Source organism: Gobio gobio (assembly GCF_949357685.1).
Source record: "Gobio gobio genome assembly, chromosome: 18".
In the NCBI taxonomy this organism is placed as follows: Eukaryota; Metazoa; Chordata; class Actinopteri; order Cypriniformes; family Gobionidae; genus Gobio; species Gobio gobio.
Genome location: NC_137111.1, coordinates 8,258,578 through 8,274,858, shown reverse-complemented (window position 1 = coordinate 8,274,858; position 16,281 = coordinate 8,258,578). Strand labels below are relative to the sequence as shown.

The 16,281-nt window shown below is 38.0% G+C and overlaps 1 protein-coding gene across 3 annotated transcripts in view; it reads left to right on the top strand.

The window, feature by feature from the left end:
* Positions 1-13,943: 13,943 nt before the first annotated feature.
* Positions 13,944-16,281, top strand: part of prkn (parkin RBR E3 ubiquitin protein ligase) — a 286,452-nt gene continuing 284,114 nt past the window's right edge. For 2 of the 3 annotated variants that reach the window (XM_079842895.1, XM_079842893.1), the window contains exon 1: positions 14,161-14,244. Coding sequence is in view for 2 of the 3 variants with exons in the window: in XM_079842893.1 (XP_079699019.1) it covers positions 14,238-14,244 (7 nt within the window). In the remaining variant the exon portion in view is untranslated. Of the gene's footprint in view, positions 14,245-16,281 lie in introns of all 3 variants that reach the window. The other variant, XM_079842894.1, reaches the window with a different exon arrangement.

Sequence of the window (16,281 nt, the reverse complement as noted above, 5' to 3'; positions counted from 1 at the left end):
ATCAGGGCTTTTGATTTGACCTCCACATGAAAACGTTGCAGATACTATCACGGACTGGACAAACATACACTGTAAAAACACACCATGACACATTTCATGAGTGTGAGTTCACGTCTCTGGATGCTCTTAGAACTGAGAAACTACTCTAAAACAGTGGTTGGCAACTGGACCAGAGGTCTTCAACCCTGCTCCTGGAGACCCACTGTCAGGAAAAGTGTATTTCCAACCTGCTTCAACACACATGCCTGTGATTTTCAAGTGATCCTGAAGACCTAGTCTGCATCCAAAAGCTTAGACTGACTTGTTGCCTCACTGTGAAGTCATCAGGCAATGACTTCACAGGCAGCGTTTGCGCATGAAGTTACCTCACGAAACTGATTTAAGACAGACTTCTGAGGCAGTGTAAAGGTTTAGTGATCTACAACCACCGCCAGTCATCTTGAGTAGGGCCCCTGAACCACCAAGTTGCCCCCTTGCGCTCAATTATATAGTTTTGTTTTTGGCTTCTAACGATTATAAAAACATGACTTTCCGTCTTTAGTTTTCGATCTTACGATCTAATACGTTATTAGATAGAACTGTTATACAAATAAAGTAGACAGTATATGTAAAAGTAGCTTTTGCCGTGTGGTTGATGTCCAATGTCGCTAGCTGAGCAGAAATACATAATCATGTTTCGCTTGGTCCCCAAAAAGTTGTGTTTCTCCTTAGCATTAAAGGTTGAGAGGTCCATCTATCACTGTTTGTAGAGTTTCTGGAGTAAATATATAGGCTATAATCTATAATGATGTTTGAGTGGTTTTTACAATCAATAATGAATAAGTAATAGTTTTTTTCTACCCTGGTTTTGAGCCTGGCCTTTATGGGCATGCCGCATTGAAGACTTGGAAGTAAATGCCCACTGCTATGATTGGATAACAGTTTTGCATATTATAATGAGTTTCAACTCCCCCGTCAGTACACGTGGGGAATTGTTTTGAAAACTTCCAATGTGAAAAGACGGCAACCGGAATGATTCGCCATACATGATCGCCCCAGAGTCTGATCCCGAATCGCAGGACAATTAACCAACAACACCTCAAATACAAAGGATACTCCAGCCTGTGACAGCGTGGTAAGTTATCGTTAATTATGTTTAATTAGACACATACACATAATCAGATATCAAACGATCTGTAACAATGCAATACTATCACATATAAAAAAATGTTTTACTCACATAAGTATGTTGCACCATTCCTGTTGGATCCAATATAGAAGGCACAGCATCGTTTTTAATCTCATTCTGTCTGCAAATCCATTCTCGACTCTAAGGCCTAGTCCACACGTACACAGGTATTTTTATAACCAGTTTTTCCTCCTCCATTTTAAAAAATAACCGCGTCCACACAAGCACGGTTTAAAAAAAATCTCTGTCCACATGAAAACGCAAAACCGCACTATGGCAGCCTGATTTCCACATGTGTCCCATCTTTGGCACCGATGCACTGAGGGATGCCATGGGCTCAGTGAAACCCTTCTGCACGTTTACTTTGGACTCAGTGACAGGTAACTGTACACAGGGGCAGGGCCCAAGTGGACTGAAGCCTCACACACTTGCCTTACTATGTTGTATTATTGCATTCTGGCGCCTCTGTTCTGTAATACAATGAGATAACTGTGCATGTATCTGTATACATGTGATAAGCCCTGTTAGCAGAGTTATTAAAAGCTACGTCCGCCATTGCATAGACTCCACTCATGTAAACATAAGCGATAACGGCGCACAATCTGATGTCAAACAAAGGAGAGAACGGCAAAACAGAGCAACCATTGACTACCATAGTATTTTTCCGCTACTATGGTAGTCAATGGTTACTCTATCTGCTTGGTTACAAACATTCTTCAAAATATCTTCTTTTGTGTTCAGCAGAACAAAGAAACTCATACAGGTTTGGAACAACTTGAGGGTCAGTAAATGATGACAGAATTAGCATTTTTGGGTGAACTATCCCTTTAACAAGCCAAAATCTCCGGTTTCACCATCTACACGACAACGCTGTAACCAGAGTTTTCAAAAAAGTCCGGTTTCAGTAACCGGATACTTAGTTTGCGTGTGGACGAACAGCCAAACCGAGTAGAAAAAGCTGCGGTTTTGAAAATACCCGTGTTCGTGTAGACAGGGCCTAATTCTGACAAAAAAAATCTGCGGTGAAATGAAGCGAAACGCTTACCCACGTGAGCTGGATCTTCATTAAAAATAAAGTTCAACCACACATTCATAATATTGGAAAAACAAAGGAAGCTTATGCAGCGATTGTGTTTTTCCACAACCAGGCACTGCACAATATTTTGTAATCTTCAACGGCATATTTATTGGTAGCTCGATCCGTTTTAGCACCACATAGGCCTATGTTATTTACCTATGTTTATTACATGTCATGCGCGAATCGGTGGGCAGGGCTACAGAATTAGCCGTTGGTCTTCTTCTGTTGAGGCGGCGTTACGCTGCTCTCTGACGTCAAATTCACAGATCTCGTTTGATGAGCCAGCAGTCAATTAACGCTTTTATTTGTCTAACAAGGACGTTTTTCAGCTCAGAAACTTACAGGATATTCTTATATTATGATGACCTTTTATATATCAAAAGTTGATTTCTCAATTCATGACCCCTTTAATAAGAATCGATTTATATTTAATTCATACAGTGAAGTATTTATTTATTTTTACATTTGTTTACTTTATTCAATTTCTGTATATCAGCCTAATAACTTTTTGGTTGTATTAGTCCTATTGTTTTTTATTCCTTTATTGTATTTATGTGAAACTGCTCTGAAAGAAATGGAAAAGGGGTTGGATAAGGTCATTGCAAAAACGCCTAAAAATGCTGTATTCTGTTGCCAGGCCAGTAGTTGGCGATGTCACTGTAAAGAAAATCTAGGCACCTATAGACTGAACATGTAATTTATGTAATTTAAAAATACACATGAACAATGAAAGGTTTAATTTTTTTTGTAGTTTGTCAAAAAATTTGCCTTTGAAACTCGTTTTCAAAAATTTTCAGGTCCCCATAATACCGTTGTTGTGTAAATGAATGGCCAAAACACACAAAAAGTTTTTAATTTTTAGTTGAAAACGATATGTTGTGTAAACAGCCTCTTAATGTGGTTCAAACACAACTCTGTCCCTTTCTCTATTGGTCTGGTGATACTGCTTTTCCACTGGGGCTGGTGCCAGAGTTAGTGCCAAATTTGGAACTAAGCTGCATTTTTCCACACAAAAAAATCCTGGATAAATTCCAAATCCTGGTTCCGGCCCCTAAAACATTGCTGGTCTCATCTCACTTGCAAAACAAAAAAACCCGAACAGATTCAGTATTACTCAAAATTTATAAAAACTGTGAAATGCATTCTCAGAATTTTACGCAAACCTGCAATAATTGAATATATTAAATTACATACTTTATGTATTTAATCTCACTTTATTAACCAATGTCTTTGCTGCTGCCCTTCAATGATCCCCTTCAACCATACTAATAAGAAAAAAATACTTAAGATAAACTACATTTGTGTTTCAATAATACAAAAATAAAAAATATTGTTCAGGTAAGTGTGTGGAACTTTCATGACCTGTGTTTTATTCTTCTGCAATCCAGAATGGCAGCACAGCTGAAAAGTTTGTTTGAGCTGCACCCTCTACTGTACAGCCGTGAATTTGCATTTCTTTCAGCGTGAGGATTATTCATTTCACTTTTGGTTTGAAAGAACCTTTACAATTGCCAAACATTTTTACTTTTTTGTTGTTATTAAAAACAAACAAGCAAACCCAGCCCAGGTGAGAAAAAGCTACGCAAAAGTACTGTAACACATTACATTCCATAAAATAGGGTTGTAGTCAAGACCACCTAAACCGAGACCAAGACTTTGAAGGGTCGAGACCAAGTCAAGACCAAGACTTTGAAGGGTCATGACCAAGTCAAGACCAAGACTTTGAAGGGTTGTGACCAAGACAAGACCAAGGGCCCTATTTTAACGATCTGAAACGCAAGTGTAAAAGCGCGAAGCGCAAGTAACTTTGTGGGCGGGTCTCGGCGCTGTTGCTATTTTCCCGGCGGGATAAATGGCTCTTGCGCCCGGCGCAAATCTAAAATGGGTTGGTCTGAAGTAGCTTCATTATTCATAGGTGTGGTTTGGGCGTAACGTGAATAAACCAATCAGAGCGTCATCCAACATTCCCTTTAAAAGCAGGTGCGCAAGTTCCATTATGGATTGCTATTATTATGGCGTATTTACCAGGCGCTCGCCAGGAGCGGTTCACAGCCGAGGAGACTGATGTGCTTGTAAGAGCAGTGAAAGACAGAGAAGTGAAGTTGTAATGTTGTACATTATGGTAAAGGTGATTTCACAGTCTTTTTTTTTTTCAGTCTTTCAGTTTTTTCAGTTTTTCAGTCGATTTTTTTTCCTGGTTCTTGACGGACAAACCAATTTGTCAGATGTCCTTATATACATATATGTCTTGCCACTATTGGGCAAACAGGTCTTATCCTTAATTATTACAATTAGCCTGAATAATTTGTAAGCTAGATTTATGCCTATTTTTTCACATCTTCGTGGCACACCACAATGATTTCCGTCATCTCATGTGTTAATATTTTTTTAGTGTAACAATTTATGATTTGCAAAAATAACTGTTGCATCTGTGTAGATTACATGAGCAAAGTGTATGCGCGTTGTGCACGCTATACATTATGGTCAAGCATGCGCCCTTAAAATAGCATAATGAACAACGCGCAACGCGCCACTGACTTTAGACTAGGTTTTTTCTGGTCAGTGGCGCAATTGTTTAATGGAACAGCAAAATAGCACCAGGGATTGTTTGCGCCGGAACACGCCTCCTTTTTTGCGCTGAACCGCCCAGGTAGCGCAAGTTCATTCACTAGTTTAGCGACGTGCTTCTGTGGAGTGAAAAGCGCGCTTTGAAGGGTCGTGACCAAGTCAAGACCAAGACTTTGAAGGGTCGTGACCAAGTCATGACCAAGACTTTGAAGGGTCGAGACCAAGTCAAGACCAAGACTTTGAAGGGTCGAGACCAAGACAAGACCAAGACTTTGAAGGGTCATGACCAGTGTTGGGCACGTTACTTTAAAAAAGTAATTAGTAATAGTTACTAGTTACTTCTTACAAATAGTAACTTCTTTTTTTTTTTCAAAACTTGGATACCCCCAATATTAAATATGTTAAATGAATGAATTGGACACTAAATAGAATAAATTATTATTATAAAACATTGTACATTAATGTACACTATTGTAATGTTGCTGTGGGACAATGTGAGAGACACCTATCAAATTCAATACATTATTGTAAATATCATCAGTAGACCTACTATAGTGTAAATATTGAGTAAATATTATCAGTACTATACTACTACTTTGGTAGTGGAGCTCACGTTATCACCTGGGTTTTTAGCCACTAATTTGTGGCGGCATGTGATGATGTGAGACGCTTCATTAGATTAGAATTACTTGCCACCGACGTGGAGAGACTCTTTCTTCCTGGGCATAAGTTGCACGTTACATAAACATTCTTACCTTTCACCTCAACGAGGGAAAAGTAGCGCTTATACTTCCAGTTTGCGAAAGCTACCTTTGAAGTGGTTGGACTTGAATTCCTCACGGTTCGGTTTGTGTCACGGTTTTAGGTTCACGGTTTCGGTACGGTTCAGTATTTGCTATGTTCAGGGAAAAAAGGACTACTGTCAAATAAAAATAAAGAAAATAATAAGAACAAATAATTTAAAAACAAGCAGCAGCACAAATAAATACTATCGAGCAAAGATACTAATAAAATAAACTATGCTTTTCAGGTTTTTCAGGTACGTCTAACATTAGTTTTCAGGTACAGAAATTGATCAAATGTAAAATAACATTGCATATTTGACTGTATAAATTAAAGATTAATTCTATTAAACTTACAAAAGCTATTCAATCAAGAGCAGTGAGTGATGTCCTTGTCTTTTCTTGTTTGACATTAAACAGACAGCAGTAAAGGCTACTGCACCTTTAAGACCTAATGCTCGGATATGCGTCGTCTTTCTCGACTGTATAAAGTTTACTTAAGGCATATACAAGGCGTTTCTCAATGTCAAGGAAGGATCCTCGGAAGCCAGAATTCCGAGGATGCTACGTCATCGACGTCCGTCGAAGGGCTGTTTCAATGTCGAGGATCCTCGGAATTTCAACCAAGGTCTGAGTCCTTCGTTCAAAAAATATGCCATATACAGGAAAGGATGCAAATGTGTAGCCTTCGCGCTCTTAGTGTTCTCAAATCACCCACAATCCTATGCGTGCAGCTTTGCTATCTTGTTCAAAAAATACAAAATATCGGACGTTGGCGGAGTCGGAGCGTTAACGGGGCAATATGCTTTCAAGTGTAAGTATTTACGTTACCAAACATTTGTTATAACCGTAGTAAATATAAGTAAAGTTTAACTTTTAAATGCCAGTACAAATTACAACTGTATTGATATTATACAAATTACGTTATTGATGGCTAACGGACCTTTTAACTGACGTAATGAGGCTGACGTGCACTTGCTAGCCTGTTCCATTTACGTGTTCTCCGAATGCTAAAGAGGAGCCTCGCCTAGCCTCTGAAGGAAGTGACTTGGAAGGACCAGTCCTGCAGAGGAAGGATCCTTGACATTGAGAAACACCTACAGACTATGTCTGCTAGAATACTCATCAAGATGGACATGTTGACATACTTTTTGCGTGAGTTTGTCCGTTCAAGAGCAAGACTTGAAAGAGAACTCAATATTTGCGCGCTCTGAGACGTGTGCGCGCTTTCGGATGAGAGACAGATTTTCTCACAGCACGCGCGACTTCTCATTCGCGTCTTCTGGCACTACACCCGGGTGATGACGGCGAAAATTACTGGTCATATTCGAACATACGGCATGCAATGAACAAAGTTTACAAAGAGAGAATTATTTGAAAAATTTGAACAAAAAAAAAAATATTTTAAGGACTTTTACACGGCACCCCGGTTAGGAAACACTGGCCTAAGCTACTGTCTGTGTACTGCCACCTGCTTGACTGGAGGTCTAGCAACCCAAGAGCAAGCCACTTCACAGACACAGATAGTTGCGTGTTCTGAGTTAACACAATCAGAACGTAAAAATATGGGATATTTTACGGGAAAATACTCAAACGAGAAGACAGCGGGAAAAGAGCTAAAATACGTGAGAAACCCGGAAAAAACGGGAGGGTTGACAGCTATGCGTTAGTAACGCTGTTTATCTGTAACGCCATTATTCCCATCACTGGTCATGACCAAGTCAAGACCAAGACTTTGAAGGGTCGTGACCAAGTCAAGACCAAGACCAAGTCAGGCCGAGACCGAGTCCAGACCAAGACCATTGCAAGTCCCCACACGGCATGACACACTTATGATAAAATGTGGAATATGCATATGATTGGGTTACGTCATGATTGACAGCTGAGATGCTTCTCTGAGTGAAGTTGTCTCTGAGCCACGGGATTTTTGGGAGGAGATTGGAGCTTTAGCTTTAATTTCTACATTTCCATAACCGTTTATTTACATAATGAATTGTTCTGCATCTGCGAGTGTGGGCGGGCTTTTGATATCGCGGCTCTACATCCTGCTCTCTACTGCGCAGACTCTGTCTCAAATCTGGGCAAGATGTCAGTGCAATATTCGGACGTTGGCGGCTTCACTTTTCTTCAGTGGAAGGCATTGAAGATGACGCGTCCATATTTACGGCCTATGGTGGACAGAAACACCCAACTGACACTGACAGAGGGCCTGTGCTTTCTGCTTGCGTGTTTTTTATGTAACTTTAAATAAGTTGCATAAAAACACTAATCTCGATGAGCTAACCTATTAATCTAGACACAGTCCATTATGTGGTAAAGGGCCGATTTCAAAACAATGCTTCATGAAGCTTCAGAGCGTTAAGAATCAGTGTTGAATCATGATTGGGTTCGCGTGTCAAACCGGCAAACTGCAGAAATCACGTGATTTTGGCGCTCCGAACTGCTGATTCCATACGCTGATTCATAACGCTCCAAAGCTTCATGAAAAGTGTAGTGTTTTTAGGTTTGTCAACAAAAAAAAATAACTGATAATTCCATTCTCATTACTAATTTGACTTTGAGCCATTGATTTTCTGCATCCTTCTCTCTTGCCAGTACTTGAGCCTGAAACCAGAGGAACTGAAGCTGGTAGAGTTATTAAATTCTGGCTTTAGAGGGGTCCTATAATGCCCCTTTTTACAAGATGTAGGTCTCAAAAATGTAAGTACAAAATAAGTCTCTCATGTTTCCAGAGTGTGTATGTGAAGTTTTAGCTCAAAATACCCCACAGATCATTTTTATAGCATGTTAGAATGTCTCTTTTTGAGGGTGCATGAGCAAAAACGCTCCATTTTTGTGTGTATTTGAATGCAAATAAATGCCTTTTAAATGCAATTGAGCTGCTGTTCCCAGACCCCTTTCTAGAAGAGGGCGGAGCTTCAAGAGCTTGTGTTAACAGCTCCGATTACCTCACGCAGACACGCACTGAAAATGTCAGAAACTGTTCAGCCTTTTATGTTCAAACCAGAGTCAGACTATGATGGAGAGACTCAAGAAGAATTGACAACATTTCTGAATGGTTAGTAATTGATGAATTTATGTAGCTGATGTGGAGTTAACCATCTTCAAGTCATTGATTAGCATATTCTGTCATAATAATCTATAAATTACTCATGTGGGAACTGTTGTAAGATCCTTTAGAGCCAGAGGTATAGTTTAGTTTAATTGCGGTTATAACTTATGTTGTCATCTTGCTTTTATGACATGTTATTGCATTTGTGTTACGTACTGTACTGCAATAAATGTGAAAAGACGGATGTGACATTTTGAGCAGACTCCTCAATGTAGTCCCTACCAGCCATTTGTTGTAGTCCTTAAAAAGTGGTTTCTTTAAAAGAAAATATATCACTTTGCTTTGAACTTTGAGCGTTGTAACTTTGCAGATGTTGTTTATACTCAAACAGCAACATTACACACTAACTAAAGTTAGAAAAGTCAAACCATATAATCAACCACCCCTTTAAGGTCAGGTCCAAACTCCAATGGAAACATGCAATAAGGCACATTTGGTACACTCTCAAAAAGGATGTGTTAAAAACAACACAACCTGTGTTATGGCATCTAAGCTAATGTTAGTCTCTCTGTTTATCCCGAGGTTTACGGTAGTCAGCTGGATCCGGGCCTGCAGAGACCGGGTCAACTAGACTCTCCTCTGTGACGGCCTCATCAACATGACATCCTCAACAAACCCGTCTCCTGTGTAATGATCTTCAATCAGATGGAACTGGACAAATATTCTGCATGTTCCAAAGATGACCTCTGACCTGTAATGTTTGCCTGAATCATAATCATACACTGTTTGTTCATTGGCCAGAGGAGAACTGGCACCCCGACTGAGCCTGGTTTCTCCCAAGGTTTTTTCTCCATTCTGTCACCTGATGGCGTTTTGGTTCCTTGACTCTGTCGCCTTTGGCTTTTGGCTTGCTTAGTTGGGGACACTACAGTAAATATTCAACTAAATTACTGATCCACCTGCATTGACACTATATGATTACTGAACTAAGCCGGATGACATCACTGTTTTCTCCAGAGCGGCTGTGCAGCCGAATCAAATTCTGTTGCATTATTTTCCTGTTAACACTGTGAAGCTGCTTTGAAACAATCTCCATTGTAAAAAGCACTATACAAATAAAGATGACTTGACTTGACTTATTTCTTAACACACCTGTGTGTCTAGTTAAAGACAACAAATTTTGTGTTAGTTTTAACTCATCCAGTGTGTTATTCTTCTTAACACAGACAGTCTGTTAAAATATTTTACACACTAACGTGTCATAAATCACAGGTTTGTGTCATTTAATCAGTTTAACAAAATGAATGCAATACAAGCATTTTTTTTTTAAATATATGTATTTATTAAAACTTGACTGGTACATTTACATGAAGTCAATATTTACATAGACATTTCATACACATTTTAAACATATTTATATTTTGTATATAAACTGAAAATCCCGTAAGCACGAGAGGTTGCTGTGTAAACGCACCTTGACCGTCTAAAAATTTCACAAACAACAATAACATATATATATTTTAATAGTTTCCAATAACAAATAAATCCAAATACATGACAAATGAGCATTCAAGTCGTTTTGCTTAACAACTTGCTGAGTGAGGTAGGCAGCAATGTGATTGGATGACAATAAACACATTTTGTGTTGGATACAGTGTTGTTTTCTTTTTTTTCTTTTTTTTTTTTACACACGTTCAACATAAAATTACACAAAATATGTTAAAATAGCCCTAACACAAAACATATTTTTTGACAGTGTAGAATCCTCCAAAACCTACAACTCCCACCATGAATGCTTGGCTGCCTCCCATCGTGAGCTCCAATGAACTGAGATACTGGGTCAACTCTCAGGCAAAGGTGTTCCTAAAAGTAGGTGAGAGAGGAAGATCAACTAGATCATATCACGTGGTCTCATGGAAAAGGGGGTTGTAGTGTGAAAGTGCCATTACATTGTAAGTGAATCTTGATTAAGGTCTTTCAGCACATGTAAGTGTGTATGTGGTGTGTAGTAGTGGTTAAGGCCGCTTCAATCCCAGCAACGAGTGAGCCATGAGGCATCACTATTGTGCCCTTGAGAAAGGCACTTAACCCCAGGTTGCTCCAGGGGAATTGTCCCTGTAATAAGTTCATGTGCTGTTCTATGGTGACATTGCGTGAAAGTGACGGAAACTAATTCTGCGGGCTCTGGCCATGAGGCAATAAATAAAGATTCTAATCTGTTTTATATAGTAGTGTCACTATGAGAGCTGGAGCTAAACAAGCTGCTGGCAGTCGTGAGAAATCATGAGGAAAGGGGGTACAAAAGAGAGCAATAAAACAACAACAACAAAAAATGCTCTAAAAATCCTCTCAGTTTAAAAAAAAAAAGCAGTTAAAGGTTTTTGGCATTCTGCATTTTCCTGTCTTATTTTTTACTTCCTGAACTCTGCAATTTAAATAAGATTTGACATTAACTGCTTCCTGGCCTACAGGCCTCACTGTGCTCAACTTTTAAGTTGACTGGCATAGAAAATAACAGTTCTGAGAAGGTCAATTAGTTGCCAACGAAGCCACATTAATGGAAGAAATGCCTTCATATTTAAACAGGACTGCTATGTAAAACAGGAATCTGAACAATACTGCCTTCAAAATACTTTTGGGAAGTTATTTGAGAGTCCAGAAATCGTGATTAGGTCATGCTGTGCTAGTGATTTTGTCCAGAAAAAAAAGAAATAATTTTTAGCACTAGTGCAAAAAAAGGTGTGTAATTGATGCTCTATGTATTTTATAATTCTCTGCACCCAAAATTATGAGAAATGTAGTTTTGTTGAGTAAAGCTGCACAAATCGGAGTTTGTACAGTCTCAATTATAAATTAATCCAACATGACTTGAAGGCAGCAATAATCATACGCATATGATAGGCTACAAACTGAAAAGATGTATGATTGTTTCCACAGTACCTCAGAAGTGCAACTGTTAGCTATCTCACATGGACTTGAAAGGACACAAAAAAATGGCTGTGAAATCTACAGTTATTTACAGTCGATTTCACAGTAACATTACTGTATAAGATTTTTACAGTAGAATATTGTAAAGTTTACAGTAAGACCGTAAAAAACACAGTAGTCCAAGAATTACAGTTGAATTCACAGTAGTCAAAGCATTACTGTAAAAAAAATCACAATTTAGCCACTATAGTATTGTAAATTAAATAAAATCACAGTATTTAATTGTTTTTGATTTCACAGTGTATACATTAAATACTGTAAATGGAAGTACAGTACCCTTACTGTAAAAAGTATTCACAGTAACTTACTGGCTAATCGTTGCCAGTAAGTTACTGTAAATTTTACGGTAGATTTTTTACAGTGGATAGTTCACCCAAAAATGAAAATTGCATGATTTACTCACCCTCAAACTATCCTAGGTGTATATGACATTCTTCTTTCAGACGAACACAATTAGAGTTCTATTTAAAAAGTCCTGGCTCTTCCGAGCTTTATAATGGCAGTGAATGTTGCTCTGTTTTTGAAGCCCATAAAAGTGCATCCTTCCATCATATAATTGCTCCACACGGAGGTTAATAAAGGCCTTCTGAAGCGAATCGATGCGTTTGTGAAAGGAAAATATGTCAAGATGTTCATGTGAAAATCGTCGGCCAATGATAAGCTGCGGACGTGCTGCACTGTATTTACTACGTCAACAGCGTAGGAGAAGACATTTTTGAATAAGTCGTTATTTTTGATATTCGGCCAAAATTGTCACTCTATAAAATTTAGGGTTGAATTACTGTAGTCATATAGACTATTTTATCAATGTTTTTACCTTTCTGGGCCTTGAAAGTGGTAATTAAATTGCTGTCTATGGTCAGAGAGCTCATCAAAAATATCTTCATTTTTGTTCTGAAGATGAACAAAGGTCTTACGGGTTTGTAATTAATGACAGAATTTTAATTTTTGGGTGAACCAACCCTTTAAATGTTTACCTCCTGAACACAAGATCAAATTAACTTCTATTGTACTTTAAGTTATCTGTTTTTTTCTCTCTTTTCTTTAACGTAATCAGCTATTCCTGGAAAAAGAAACATCTAAAAAGGAGTCTGTCCCTTGAGGGAAAAGGAAAAATATTATAATCTGTCATCTAGCTCATTAATATGCAAATTGAATCCTGTTTAGTCAGTCATTTTACCATGCGAGTAAGGTTGTTATATGCCACATCATATTTGTAGAGATGTAGAAAACATAACATTGATGCCTTTTCAATTTGAATATTAATGAGGTTTAAATCATTTGCTGCTCTTCCAGATTTAACAGGTTCTTGCATTTATTAAAGTGTACACAACAAACATCTTCGTAAGATAGATCTTCAAACAGGGCAAGCAATTCTGGGACAGACCAAATCCTATTTGGAAGAGTTAAATGGCTCTGTCTTTGACATGAATAATGCATTGACAGTGCAAATCAAAATATGCACTGAATTTTAGAGTGAAAGACCATGAAAACCAAAAGCCACTCGTAAGTTCAACAAATACACAACAAATATGAGAACCTATAAAAGGTCAATAAAGAAAATTGGGCATGCAGATTTAGGTAAGCACTAAACTGTAAAGATTTTCTTGGATGTTGATCCAAATGGGAGCTGGGATTTTGATACAGGTGACTGTAAAACATTATTGGCACAGTTAAAGACACTGTCATTTAAGTTTGAAGCAATTTTAACGTGTGTGATTGCGCAACAATTTGGGAGGGAGGGATTTTGCACCCAATTCAACTAACAAGATAACATCAAATTATTAGAGGTACATTTATTTCATAACTCACAAACTCTTCAGACCAACAAATCATTTTTATTGACTTTTAACACTATAGTATAGTACTCGGGTACAAAAAGTCAAAAGGTGAAGAAACAGGGTTAGTCCCAGGTCAGTATTGTCTGGCGATAATGGGAAACAAAAAGGTGAATGGTAATAACATCTAGAATGAATATAATGAAATAACTGCAGTATATGCTATGCATTATTTCAAGGGACAGACATTTGTAGTGGTGCCTGAAACCATAGTGGACGTCATTGAGTGCACTCATTCAATCCTACATGACATTGCACCACAATATCGAGTGTACAGCCGATGTACACACAACGGCTGTCCGACTTCACTCACTCGTTTTCATTCACCCTTCAACTGTATTAGTGGACTAACGTAGGGAATAGTGAATGAGGGTTTAGTGGAGATATCGGATTCAGCCTAGGTTTAGAAATTACCTTCAATAACCCACGTGCAAAGAACACGCTGGTCCAATAACTTCCTCTGAGGTTTATCGAACCAGGAAATGTAGTTTTTCACCGCTCGCGTATTTAGCACTGTAACCTGTCAGACCCACTTGAATTTGAACTATTCATGCTGTAGCTGAATTAAATTGAGAGACATTCAGAGAACTTGTCATTCGTCGTCTCCTACGCTGCTTATTTTCCTACCGCTGCAGAGCAGGCGCTCATGGACTCCATTTCCCATCATCCCAAGCTGCTTTGCCTCTGTTCGCAGCACGCGACATGTCAACAAACACCAAAGTGACACACTGGAGTGAATCTGGGCTGTAACAGTTATCACAGCATGATCGGTAAGCCCATATTTTTAACAGATATGTATGGCTGCCCGTAGGCTATAATAACTAAGTCTTTATTTCCATCTGAAACAGATTTCATACCGGTGGTGGCGTCATTTGACATTGTAGGCTACCTTCACATGACAGCTCACTGCTGCCGCATTATTGTAACACAACATCATTATGTAATCATATAAACAGTTGTAAAATGCATGTCAATGTAAAGCTATGGGCTACAGGTTGTGTCAAATTACGCGAATTCAAAGAAATGTGAAGGGGAGTGTTGACAAATAATATGAACATCTGAACTTTTTCACCATCAAGATTTAAGGTTAAATACTACTACTGCTACTACTACGAGTAATAATTATCATAACAGGAGGGTAGTTTTTACTCTTTTTCTTATAATTCAGGTGAGTTTTGGAAGTCAGTTTATTTACAGACACCTCAAAATATCTATGCAATACAAAACAATTCAAGAAACAGCAAAAATTATAAGGTAACACAGAAATATCCAATATATATTTTTTTATCTATAATGCAATTCATAAATTCTATAAATATAGGCCTATAGCATTTAAATACGTAACATGATTGTATAGCCTACCTGATATTTACACAAAGCCATTTAGTTAAAAATGCACCTTGTGTAGTTGACTGAGTATATGGCGGTGTGATTTTATTGTGTGCATTTGTTTACCCAACAGCTGCTAAAATTAATGATATTAAAATTTGGATTTAGAGGACATCATTTTCAAAAAAAAGTACCATTTAACCCCTACGGGTCTGAGGCAGTTTTGGGGCCCTTTAGAAGTTTTGATATGCTCTGACATTAGGGCTTTTTTCAGTTGCTTATAAACATATTAATGGCAAAAGTGTCATTACACTGTATTCAGCACAAACTGGGCTACCAGAATGTGAGCAAACAACAATTTGTGTCAAACCCTTACAGAGATACAGTATGGCTTTTAAGAAAACTTTCATGTGTGACATAAGGACATGACATTGCTCATATGATTACATATAATACTCATATATATCCTCAGTTTTTCATCTATCTATATAGTTTTTTAAGTTATTATTTTATTTTGTCATTAAGCATGATGCTTTATTATTTTACTTAATTTGATCAGTTCTTTATAGAAATCAAAGCAATTTTGTGAACAGCCATTATACATAATTATCCCCTGGTTTCACAATGTTTAAGCTAGTCCCAGACTAAAATGCACGTTTGAGCTGTTTTACCTGAAAGCAACTTGCACTGATTTATCTTAAAATATGTCTGTGCCATTATTTTGTCTCATGATGCACACCAGTAATGTTTGTTTATAAGGCACGTTTAAAAAAGCTACTTAAATGTCCTAATTGAACTGAAGGCCTAATCCTGTCTTTAAGGGTGTTTTCACACCTACCTTGTTTGGTCCGGATTTTCGGACTTTTCAGTTTGGTCCGAATCAAAATTTCAGGTGTGAAACCTCCCCCGTACCACGGTCCGGACCAAACAGATGACATTTGGTCCGACGAAAAGAGGTAGTCTCGGTCCGGATCAAACTGAACAAAGGTTCGGTTCGTTTCTAGTGTGAAAGCATTTTCTGTATTGTTCGTACTTTCAGACCATTTACAGGAAGTTCCTGTTTATTTTTAATATTATAATGTTATTTTTAAATTTCATCTAGGCTACATTGATTATGAAAAGTGAAAAGATGCGCAATCTGTCAGAAGACAGAAGGTCAGAAATGATTTTGAAAGAAATTTTGTATGATTTTGCTTAGAAAGCCTTTCTTTAATGTGAATTTCGTTTTGTATAAATTTTATCTTAATTTGAATCAACGTTTCATCAGATAATTGCCTGAAATTGAATAAATAAGAAGCAAATAATCTATAGCAGACAATAATCGCGGGAGCGATCACATGCTTTGCACATGAACTGGGGCGCGTCTCAAATAAACCGAAACTCAGCGTATAGGCTACTTGTCTCACAAACATGAGAAATATGTGAATAAAGCTTGAAATGTCCACTTTTAAACGTAATGAAAATAGTCAAGCAATGCG